This window comes from Patagioenas fasciata, chromosome Z (genome assembly GCF_037038585.1).
Source record: "Patagioenas fasciata isolate bPatFas1 chromosome Z, bPatFas1.hap1, whole genome shotgun sequence".
NCBI classification, from domain to species: domain Eukaryota; kingdom Metazoa; phylum Chordata; class Aves; order Columbiformes; family Columbidae; genus Patagioenas; species Patagioenas fasciata.
The window spans coordinates 68,279,606-68,291,914 of NC_092560.1; the positions used below are offsets into that span (position 1 = coordinate 68,279,606).

Genomic DNA, 12,309 nt, shown 5'->3' on the forward strand with positions numbered 1-12,309 from the left:
CCGTCCCCTGCCCAGCCCGCAGGCTGGTGCCAGGGGTTCCTCCTCCTCACCATCCAGTGCTGAGCTGGCTGAGGTCGGGTCCCCCAGCTGCCTGTACCCCGTCTCTGCTCAGTCATCCCACCACTGTATGGGAAGGGACCATCCCTGGGGCTGGTGGCCACAAGCAGCTTGCACTCGCTGGTTTAACTTTCTTACAGTCAGTATCACCTCAAGATCTGTCTTGCTAGTTGATGTTTCCATCCTAGTTTTCAGGGTGAAAAGGCCTATAATGTAGGACAGGGGTAAGGTAGTACTCCTCTGTCCAGGAAGCAGTATTCTGGATGAGCTTCTGTGTGAGGCCATTTAATGGGAACTGTGTCCTTGAGCAATTCGTGTAGGTTAAATGAGGGAGTACTTGAACTTGAGCAAACCTTTGAGAAGGAGGCACATCTCTGAATGATACAAGCAGTAACTTACCTGAGTAAGTAAACCAGATCTGTTGTATACTGGCTAAATTTTATCCCTCTCCAAAAGTTTCTGTCCTTCAGATGAACTACTGAAAAAATGGAGGAAGCGGTGGTACACACGCAATTGTAATAACAATTTAAGTTCTGGTTTTGGATTAGTGGAAGCTTTAAAGTGTCACAAATTGTTTTTAAAAGCAGTTGACAAAAATAGCAGAGGAATACCAGCAGGTTAGACTGCTTTGTGTTTGCAGATGAGACATTAACATGTTATGTATTTTCTCTGAAGGAAGTAGAAATTCGAAACAAAGACCTGGAAGGCCAGCTGTCTGATCTAGAGCAACGTCTGGAGAAAAGTCAGAATGAGCAAGAAGCTTTTCGCAATAACTTGAAGACACTTTTAGAAATTCTTGATGGAAAAATATTTGAACTAACAGAGCTACGAGATAACTTGGCCAAGCTAATAGAATGCAGCTAAAGAAAATGGGATTTCAGTGCCAATCAGCTTAAAGATGCACTGTCTCTCTTCATAGGACTATGTTGGGCTCTGCATCAAAGTTGCACAAAATTAGAAAACGCTCCTCTGAGAGGGCTTGTTTTAAATTTGAGTCATATTTCAATGTAAAATTTAGAATTCAGCTTGTAGCTAGTTGAAGAAAAAAAACAAACAAAAAAACTTGAATTACAAATTACCTCCTTGTACGTTATTGGCCATAGATAACTTGAAAGATATTAACAGTAATTGAATGCAATCCTTTTCTAATTATCAGTGGAGGAAGAATTAGCAGTGTCCCAGGTCACATCCCCTTTTTGTGATAGACACAATATAGGTTATCTGCTGTTTTATTTATTTAAGATATTTAATTGCTGTGTTTTGTGCAAGAACTTGGTGATGACAGCCCTGTGTTTTATTGTTCTTAATAATTTCTCAGGATACTTTGCACTGTGGCAAAGCAGTGTCATTACCAATTTATTCTTGCCAGGAGTGAGAGAGAATTGCATCTTTAATTGAAAAAAAGTTACTATAACTGCTTGTATAAAGTTCTTCCTTTGGGGGTTTTTTTGGTTGTTTGGTTGGTGTTTTTTCTTTCATTTTGTTTTGTTTTGTTTTATTTTAATATATATATATATCTCTACTGGAAGATACCGTATCTCTTTATGGAGCTTACTCTGGTGTTCTACAGTATTGTCCAATGTAAGGTTTACTTTTTCATATGAATTCCATGTAATTACAGTGAGATGCTATCTTCCACTTAACTATATTTTGAAACCAACCAATGATAGAAGGTGAGTCCCCCAGAAAAAAAGAAAAAAAAAGGCAAAAAACCCCTGAGAATTTTAAATGTAAAATTTGACATGCACAGATAACAAGAAATAGCCAGTTGTTTGTTTTCTGGCCTTGATACATATATTGAATATGTATGTTCAATTAACTGCTAACCTGTTCTGCAGGAGACGTTTTCAGAATGTCACATGAATTTCAGGTTTTGTGAATAATGGCTTATGGGGAGCACTGTTTTATTACAGATTGTGTTAAGGGCATAGAGCTATTGCAAGGGATTACTTGTACACTGAACTTGTCCAGCCAAGAAAGCTGTTTCTATAAGTTTTGTTGTCATAGCAAATTGAAATGGAGACATGTTTACTCTTTTATGGGTCTTCATATCACATCTTTATTGAAACGACACCAGGCAATATTCTGAACTGTTAACTAAATGTTTAAAAACAGGAATTTGAATTCAATTATCCTTAGTGAGCAGGTTTTAAAATTGTTTTGATGTAATTTTAACAGACTTTTGGCAGACACACATTTCTTTATATAATAGATTTATTTAAAAAAAAAACCAAACCTCTTTGAAAGGTAAGCCAAGTGTCATGTGTCTTGCATCAAAGAACATTCTTGCCATAAATTGCTTGTAATGTTAAAGAGGGCTTTTTTAAAATGTATGAATGAATGTCTGACTTTAGAGTCATAAGATGCACGGACCTTTGTTTGCTCCCCAAATTAATTTGAATGTTAAACATGAAACCTAGCTGCTTATTAAATTTGTACAACACTATTTTCTTCACTTAGAGACTGCTATTCAAAACTAGAAAAGTTTGTTTTCATGTGTGTACTGTGTGTATATAACACATACTACACACAGGTTCTCATTTATATTAGAAATATGTGCTTTATTTCTATAATACCATTTTTTTCTTTACCAGTGATTTATCAGGTCTCCCCTGACTAGTCAGGAAAATGGTTTAGATCAAAAGCTAAACCCTCATGTATTATATGGTATGTAATATACACAGTGTTTAAGTTTTCTCCATATTTTAGCGTATTTTCTCACTTATTTTATTTATTAAAGGGGCGGGGGGGAGCTTGGTTCAGCGTGCTACTGGTTGAAAACTTTGTGGTGAGCTACATGTTTTTCATTCAGTGGATTTTAAACGGTGGTGTGTATATCTTCATCAGGTCCAGATGAGCAGATAACGACAAGTTTTTAATTTACATGGGGATGTTTGGGCCTGATTCTCCTGTCACTTCAGCTGCTGTAAACCAGATGTGTCCCTGATGTGATGTCAGCAACATTCACTTGGCATAACATCTGTGGAAGTGCAAGCAGAGTCCGGCCTGTTAATGCTCAATGGACATAATAAAGATGAAGAAAATAAAAACACAGAGAGTTGATGATGGAATAAATGTAATATTATTTTTAATGATATTATTATTGACATTTTTAAATATATGATGTCATTTACATGTGGGAAAATAGTGGACAGAAATATTTCCACTTAAACTTTGTGAATATGTGTGGTACATGAGTATTTCTATGTATACGTACACACACATATGTATATACAGAACATGGAAAAATTTAGATGTGCACATTTTTAATATTTTCCTATTTAAATTAAATTTAAAATTGGAAATGGATATTTGAGAATTTCTTTTCTCATAGAGTAGATATGCTTCATTTCTTTTTTAAAATAATACAATTGCTGATGGCTGCACCTTTGAATTCCCAAATAGTTGCCAAACGTAAATATGGGATAAGGTGGACATAAGTGCACATATAAATAAAATCCTATTGCTAAGACTATTTTTAATGTTTATGTACAGTGGTTGAGTGTTTAGATATTGTGACCTAAAGTTCATACTTACATGGCTATACCTCCTATAGCCTCTCCACTTCTGCTTTGAGATAAAAGTTGCCTGTTTGGAACATTACTTTCCCAGAGACAGGTATTACACATCATGTCTATCTTTAATGAAACTGCGGGAAGATGTATAGGAAAAAACGGTGTTGAGTTCTATAGGTATGACTGTGAAATTGCACTGGACGGGAGAGCAGTCACATCGTGTGTAACTTGTTATGTGGCAACCACTGTCTTGTAAAAAAGAAAAAAAAGGCAAAAAGAATTACCAAAAACCTAACAGGAATATCCAACCAAAACAAAACAAAACACAAGACAAGACAAAACAAAGAAACAAACAAAAGAAAATGAAAAATACAGGTTTTTATTTTGAAATACACTTGCTGTTCTCTGGAGAATGTACTTTTACTCTCTATTTTTTTTCTTAAATCTTTTTCAAGTATGTGCAAGTGATAGCAGCAGCTACCTTAATCTTTCAGGTGCTACTGGATTTTGCATTAGGGTGTTATGTTGTGAAATCCTGACTTTGACATAAAAGATTTTTGTAAGTATATCCCCGTCTGGATAGTTAGTTTTTGGAGTGTCTTGTTCATAATCCATATGCCTCAATGATCTAGAAATTGCATTTTTCTATGTGGACAAAGTAAAACATGTGAATTAATCTGTCTGTTACAGACTGGGGATTCCTTTTCCTGGCTAATAAATCCAGGAAAGAGAAGAACAAAATGAACTGATAATGCAGAAATGCTGTTATAAGGTCTCTAAGAAAATACATTTTCAGGTAAAATATAAATAAAGGGCTAAACCAGATGTAACACAAACAAGTATTGTTTAATGCTATCGGTGGCATTGCCAGGATAATGCCTTTAAAGAAAACCCTGCAAGAATCAACAATGTGTCGATTAAAGATGAATGTTTTGGGATGTGTCTTTTCAGTTGTCAGTTGTGAAAGGTTTCTGGTATCTGCTTGTTTTTCTACCAGTTAGGAATTAACTTCAGGTTTACCTTCAATGAGAGGCTAAACCTCAATTCGTTCTGTCATCATCTTTTATATTTTGTACTGAAGTGGCTACTGAACACCACTTTGCAAAAGCCGCATTCAAAAGTCAAAATCAAAACCTTTTTCAGAAATACCGCATGGAGAGAGGAATGGAAAACTGTTGCAGACCTTTATTCTCTTGCAGAACTGGGGATATCAGTAAAAGCTGCCAGTAAAAGCACTTGATTTGGTTGATTGCAGATACTTGGATCTTGAAGCCAAAGATAAATCTAATTAGAGATGAGGTCTGGATGTCAAAAAGCAACTAAACAAAAAAGGAGCATCCAGAAACTCCATCCAAACACACAGAGTTCAGTCGCAGTAACTGGACATGCCAGCTAAGTGCGCAGCTATACACTGATTTTTTTCAGGAAATGGACCTGACTCTGCAAAGCAATGTTCAAATTGTCTTGTTTACATTTTCTTAGTAATGCTGCATATGTGCACTACCTCTGAATGGTGCTAAGCTGAGAACATGCCACAGAATAACAGATGTTTTTAAGGTCTCTATTTTTGCTTAGTAGCATTACTTCCTTGTTTCACTCCACTGACTTTAGGCAAGTAGGATTAATTTTCCCCATTACGTTAAATGTTTGGGAACACAAATGTTTGTGTTCGATCCTGGAGTTAGTTCAGCTCCTGTCCACTATTCTGGCCATGCAGCATCGCCAGGAAGCAGGTGCAAGAGTTCATACCGACAGCAGTGGGTTTCACACGGCGTGGGGTCTGGCAGCTTGTCCACCACAACCTCTCAGGGACCCACAGCTGCCCACGCTGCCCCTGCAGTGCTGGCAGCTCATCTGAGGACCAAAGAAACAGAGGGGTCACTTATTCCCACTTCCTCCCTCATCGCTGGGTCTTGCACGAGCAGAGCTCAGCTGCAACCAAACCTCTGGCGGTTTGTGTCAATTTCAGATGCAGCCTTGGGAAGGAGGAGTAACCACCGAAGATGTTTTAGACTTGGGGCGGGTGGAGGGGAATTGCTGAGCTGCCAGAAAGACGCCCTTACATGGAACTGGCAGCTGTAAGACAAATGGGAATGGTTTGCATAGCAAAGCACAGGCCACCTGAACTTCCAGCAGTGACAAAAAAGTTCTTAGGAAGGATCTTGCTTTCCTTAGGTACTGACATCGTGCTAATATTGCGTACAGCTGGCTTGCCCCCAAACTCTGCTTTGATTGCTGTTGGCTTCTCAAGGTCAGAGTTAGGTGTGCGTTGCATGACCACAGCCTGAGTCTTGGCAGTCTGCAAACCAGCCCCATGTCCTCTCGGTTGGTTTGTCTTCACAGCTCTAGAGGTCTGGTATCGGTATTAGTCATCAGTAGTGGTTGACAACACACCCTGTTTTTTCCTGCCCTCAGTTCGTATCACCTGTGGTGTTTGTGTAACCAAATTCTGAGCTGGGTTTTGGAGTATTTATTTCTTTTAACTTTGAAGTAGTTTCAGACCTGTCCAGCCCTGCTCTGGGGATTCTTATCTGCTCTCATGGATCCAGCAGTGTGTCAGCCGCTTTTGCTTCCGCTAGATTGAGAATAGCAACTCACAAGTTTTCTTGGAGGAGAACCTGCATTTCTGTGACTGTGGTCATTCTGGAAGAAGAATTTTTTCCCAGTAGACCAAGAAGGAGACAAAGCTCAGGACCTTCACAAACAATATGGGCATCCAGGTGCCAAGGGGAGAGGAAGAGGCACATTGACAAGGTATGTTGAGGTATAATCTGCATGTTTGGATTTTCCCCTTTTGAGTTAAATACAGTCATGCAGATATTTGCAAGCTTAAGATTTTCGGAGAGGGAACAAGACCTTTGAAATTGATCATGGGAATTTTCTCTAAACAAAAGAAATGGGAAGATAAATCATCTTGTACTTCCCTGCAAGAAAGACATCACAGCCCTTACCTGTGCATTGAAATGTAAAAATTAAATCTACTTTCTGTGCATCTGAATATACTGCTATTTTTGTAATTCCAGCAGTGTTATTTCTCAGGAATCTGCACCAATGGGAACCAGAAATCTATCGGTGAAAGGCACAGCTCTCTCTCTGACTTCCATCTAGTGAGAGGAGCCAGGACAGTAACGTGTAGCTGAGCAACTCAAGCAGTATGTAGTCTGAGCATCCTGCGCCAAGTCCCTGCTGTTCTCATCGCTGCTGCGCTCTGAGAGCTGGGCGGTAACCAGCCCAGAACGTGGTTGCACTTGCTGTGCTTCCTGTGTGTCCCACAAGCAGCCCCGGAGGGTTCGTTGTCCTTTATTCAGAAGCTGCCGGTTCAAACTGTAGCCCCATCATTGCCAGTTGAGCCCTCTTGCTCTGGAGTGTTCTACGCATTGGGGAGAAAAGGGGAGAAAGCGGAGGGGAAATTTCATTCTACAGATCTGAAACAAGCAGAGCAATGTGCTGGTTTGAAATAAGCACCTTTTCCACACCTCTTTGAAAGAAAAAGAAATTACGATACATTGGGGGTGGTTATTGTTATCATTGGAAACTACAAGTCAAAACCTTTTGACCCCAGATTTCTTGTATTTTTCCTTTTTTTTTTAATTTTTTTTTTTAATTTTTCTGCCTGTGTTCTTTTCTCCTTCATAATGTGGAGCAGCCAAGCATATGTTTCCAATAGACGTAAGAAAGTCCTAAACTGCTTATGGAATGAGACACGTAAACATCCAGCGTCCTGCTCACCACACAGGCACATAAGCAACCCAAACAAAAAAATACATAAAAGGTGTCTGTAGGTATGGGGTGCTGTCTTTGTGCTCGAACATCTCAGCCTCAGTGAAGGAGTCGGTCAGCCACAGAAGCCAAAAGAAGAGGCAGTGAAGAAGTGTTGGGATGTTCCAAAACAAGCATTACTGGAGCGTGCCACAAGGAAGTATTTTGAATCAAAGACCAGGAGCAATGCGAGTATTTTCAGAAGGCAGGAGTTTGTACGCTCCTTGTTGATAATGAGTGCATTGCAGAAATAGAAAATTCCTTTACAGTGTGTTTGAGGCTTCAAGTCAAAATACAGTAATGTGGCAGGATTGGCAGGTTGTTGGTTTTGGGGTTTTTGTTTTTTTCAGAAGAAACTAAGTTGATTTTCCTGCTAAAACAAAGGGATCATACACCAGGCAGCAAAAATTCCCATCAAGCCAGAGGATTTCTGTGTTCAGCTAGAATAGGAGACTGACCTTTTGCAAAGGAATTGAAGCAACGTTTGAAACTTCTCTGAAAGGACCAGCTGGTGCAAAGATGAGAGCAGACCTCTGCAGCAGCTGCAATGTGCCCCAGTCGGGCTGGGAAATCTGGCTACAAGACTCAGTCTGGACTGGTAGGAGAGGCAGGCAGCAAACCGTGTTGTAGGTTCAAAGGTGTTTAAGGGAGTTGTGACACTTTGGCCAAATTTCAGTAATGAAGTGGCAATAAGGACACAGGTACCTGAAACTGAACTCCAGAAGGAATTAAGGCCTGAAGGAGGGCAGCAGGAGTCAGCCCCATGGCTGAGCAAGCAGCCGCACCAGGTGCTCCTGGTGCGTCCACAGGTGCAGTCACCTCTGTAGCCCTGCCAGAGAGGTGGGTTTACTCACAGGATGAAGACAAACAGATTAACCAGCCACTGAGGCTGGTCTTACAGCTCTGGAGTAGCTACGAGGTGGCTGTGTAATTCACCATGACATTTTAAGTCTCTTTCGATGTGCTGCACTGGAAGAGGGAGCCACTGCTTGAGGACATTGCAAGCCCATCAGCCCAGCTCTGTCTCAGACAGGGTGAAAGCTGGAATGCAGCAACTTCTAGAACAGTTAACTGGTGACAGTGGTGTGTCAAGGGATCAGGCCTCCACTGGCTGGAAGGTTGTGACAGATGTAAGTGAAGAAATTATGATTTACAGTATTTCAGTAGATCAGATTGTTTTTTTAGGAAACCACATGACTTGCTATTGCAATGACACATCGATGGGCTAATGGAAAACATCTTAGTGTCCTTTTGGGAAACAGCTAGGCTTCTTCCACTGGGTGGGCTCCAAAGGGAGCAGGAGCTACATTTTTTCATTCAATATCACTCAACCAACCTGGTGCTGACAGTACCAAATGTTTCTTATTCAGAAGCATCCCTGAAACCTTGAGTACCCACTAAGGACTGCAGCAAATTCGTATTTCTGGGCCTCAGAAGGCAGGAAGACTACGGATCTGTTGGGCAGCTGATGGCTGGGAGCAGAACCCAGGTTTATCCCAGATGGCTGATAGTGCAGACTTGACAAATGCTGGTTAGGACACAGAGTTTCTGTTTAAAGTTTCTTGCAAATTAAAAGCTGAAGACTTGCAGGGTTTTATTATTCTGTGAAATGGGACATAGCATTGACTTGGGACTGTAACTGGTTTTGAGTATTTAAATGTGTTTTAGACATACTGTACATTAGTTTGTATACAAGTTGAAGCAAAGCATGTCCTGGTAGGCAACCTGCAGCTTCTGTGCTCCCTGAAAACATTGCATGAGTAGACACCTTTTTTTTTTTTTCCTTCTTTGAAAGAGAAGTGACAAACTTCATCTCCTGAACAGAGATTTGCTCAATCAAGCATGGTTAACTAATGCTACTTTTGGCTGAGGACAAGTCCTGCACTCCTCCCGTTTTTTCCCAGGATGGATTAAATGAGAGCAGATACGCTCCCAGTGTCACTTGCTGGCATGCGGCTTTTCTTGATCCCATCTGCTGGCCACGGGTACAAGAGGAACAAATGGCCCATGAATGGCCAGACCTGCCCAAGGCCACACCAGTGGCCCAGCCCGGGCCAGTATGGCCTGTGCCAGGCTGACCCACCGAGCCTGGCTTAATGTAAAGCTGCGCAACAAAGCAAGGTGGGGGTGACGGGATACATAAAACGCTGCTGCAAAGTGGGTGGAAATAATGTGTTTATACTGTAGTAGTGGGTTGGAGATGAAGTAAGGAGCTTATGTTTCAGCTTTGATACGAAGATACGCTTTCAACCAGTAGGCACTGCAATGGGTCACTTGGAGAGGCTGTGACCTTCCTTCAGTAGAAAGCTTCAGGAAACTCTTACGGGAATGACACAGGTGTATGTGCTCCAGCAACAGGATAGGATGTGTGTGTGTGTGGTGTTGTATTTTTTTCACATATTACTGATTTTATTTTGTAATGCAAATTCAATACTTTTTTTTAAACATGTCATTAGAAAACAAGAGCAGTGTGCAATGGCTTCTTTGTCATACTGTTTTTGCAGGACTCTGTCCACTCCAACAGTCATTTTACCCACAGCAAGTGGGCGTGGGGGATAAACAGGCCATCACTTGATGTTTTGTATGAAGTTGATTCATAAAACATCTGTTGTGTTGTTTAAATTGTGTGGTTAACGTGCATGGCAATTTGAGCATGCATTGATGATTTTTGTATGCTAAGAACTCAGTTACATTCCTACTGAAATTTAATGGGCTTAAAATAAAGTACTGAGGAAGAAAAAGTATAGTTAATATAAATGCTTTGTATGAATTGCATGATTCTTCATTTTTTCTTATTCCTGTCACCTCTAAACAGCAGTATACAGAGGGAGTGTGATGCAAATTACTGAAGTTTTTGAAGACAAAGGGAATTTAGTAACCAGTGGATTTTGTTTGAAAGACCATGAATGCGCTTGGTCTTATACAAGCAACATGAGGCAAAGGGAGATGTCTCAGAGAAGTCGAGTTTTCTGCCTTCCATGGTGAGGCAAAAGAGCAAAAATAAGGTAATACAGGTGACTTGGTTGTGGCACAAGCAACTCCAACAAACATCCCACAGACAGCACACTAATACAGTAGGAACAAAGGGATAAGGCAGCAGATACAGGGAGCGATCTTGAATGCAATTCCTATTTTGTTTTGTTTTCCCAGAGTTTTGGTTAATTAATTAGTGAATCCCAGCACTAACCCAGAGAGGCAGCAGCTGTAACAGCACCGATAATCTCTGCCTGTTTTTATGCCCCCCCTCCCGCTGAGGCAAGGTTCCAAGGGAGATGTGCTGTCTTCCAGCTGATGAAGGACTGGGCGGTCAGCACGGCAAAGATCTGCATAAAGTTTAGAGAAATTAAGAGACAGAGTGTCTGAGGGCAAAGGGGGGAAGGCAGGAAGGTGTATCTGTGGTCTGCAGTTGTACAGACCTGCAGCACTTCATGAGCAAGGCAGGTTACGTGGTGATGCTGCTACAGCTTCCTGGTAAAACCTCCGGAATTGTAGAGGAGTTTGTGTCAGCAAAGTGAGCTTTTAACAGTTAAATTGCTGAGATGTTACATCTGACGTCCACAGAGGCTATTTTAGTGTTAGGTTACATTGCTCCCTCCTAAAAGGTAAAAACACTGGCAAACCTCTGTAGCACCAGACCTAGAGAAGTGATCCATGACATGAGCATCCAGCTCAGGTTCTGGTGGTAGCGGTGACACACGGGTGGTTTGGCGGTTCAGAAATACTGCAGAACTCCCGGATTCGTGTAACCTCCCTCCTACGGCAGCAAGAACAAAGACCGTGAAACAGGCCTCTCCCTGTGTGGGAAGCAGCAGCAACTGCTGAGAAATGAAGCAGTTCACCGTTTTGGAAAAAGAGATCTGACAAACTCACTTTCCATTTTTACTTCTGTCCCTTCTCCCTATCCCCTCTGCTGAGTATTAACCAGTGTAACAGAAACAAACCCTACATTTACCACTGTTTTCTGTGAGAAAGAGGTGGTGTTTGGTTTCTACAAGTTTGAGGACTGTGGCCCAGTGAATATTTACTTACTCTGTACCTTTCCTTTCCATCTGACATGTAACAAAAATGAAAAAAATAAATGATGGTTCTACCCATCTCCCATCTTCTGTCTTGTACAAACGTTTAGGCCTTACTCTGAGCGGCACACTGCTGCCTTCCAAGTGTGCCTACAGATATATTCACTAATTTGCAATTCTAATATGATGCATGCATTAAATATACTTCCAACCTGTACAAATACCCATGAGTCACTAGAAAGCAGCTCCTTATCTTCTGAAGCCAATGCCAAAGCAGCCACCAGTTGATGGCAGTAAATACTCTTGGATAGAAGTCTGTCCTGCAGAGCAGAACGTGTGAAGGGACCCACACTGGGGTCAAACACAGTGCCGAGGGCGCAGCGAGAACACGCGCAGCAAACCTCGTCAACAAATACAACCCTCTTCCTCCGTAAGAAAATCCATGGGTGATCCAAGAACTTGCGTATTTCAAAACACATTTCCTTCTTGTTCTGCCACAACCCAGCATATGCCATTGTCACCAAGGTGAAAAACACCACTAGAAAAGCTGAGCCAGACACGCTGCAGTGTAGATTTGTGCGGGAAATGCAGCCTCGGTTTCACTTTGTTATTAGAAATGTTGTACCTTTTTCTTGTTTTCTCAGAATCGTGATTGCACTAAAAGTGCCTGTTCCATAAATACATCTACTATTTTTTTTCTTAATGGACAAGCTGGGCACAGAACCTGCATACACTGACTTACCTGCACTGTAGTTCTTGTACCAGGAACAGTGAAAGGAAGATATACAATACAAATATATCTCTGCACGCCATGAATATTTTCCTAAGATTTATGTCTACATAAATAATAACACAAAATGGCTATAGGAAAAACCAAAACCAACCAGCTGCCAACTCTACTCTGGGACATGATTGGTCATTTATTTTGGGGGTATTTCCCCTCCCCCAGAAAAAAAAAAAAA

The 12,309-nt window shown here is 41.1% G+C and overlaps 1 protein-coding gene across 3 annotated transcripts in view; it reads left to right on the top strand.

The window, feature by feature from the left end:
* Window positions 1–10,072, top strand: part of HOMER1 (homer scaffold protein 1) — a 97,061-nt gene extending 86,989 nt beyond the window's left edge. For 2 of the 3 annotated variants that reach the window (XM_065860333.2, XM_071802825.1), the window contains one exon: window positions 733–10,072. In XM_065860333.2, the coding sequence (XP_065716405.1) occupies window positions 733–921 (189 nt within the window). In that variant the 3' untranslated portion in view covers window positions 922–10,072. The remainder of the gene's footprint in view (window positions 1–732) is intronic. The other variant, XM_065860334.2, reaches the window with a different exon arrangement.
* The last annotated feature ends 2,237 nt before the right edge of the window (window positions 10,073–12,309 follow it).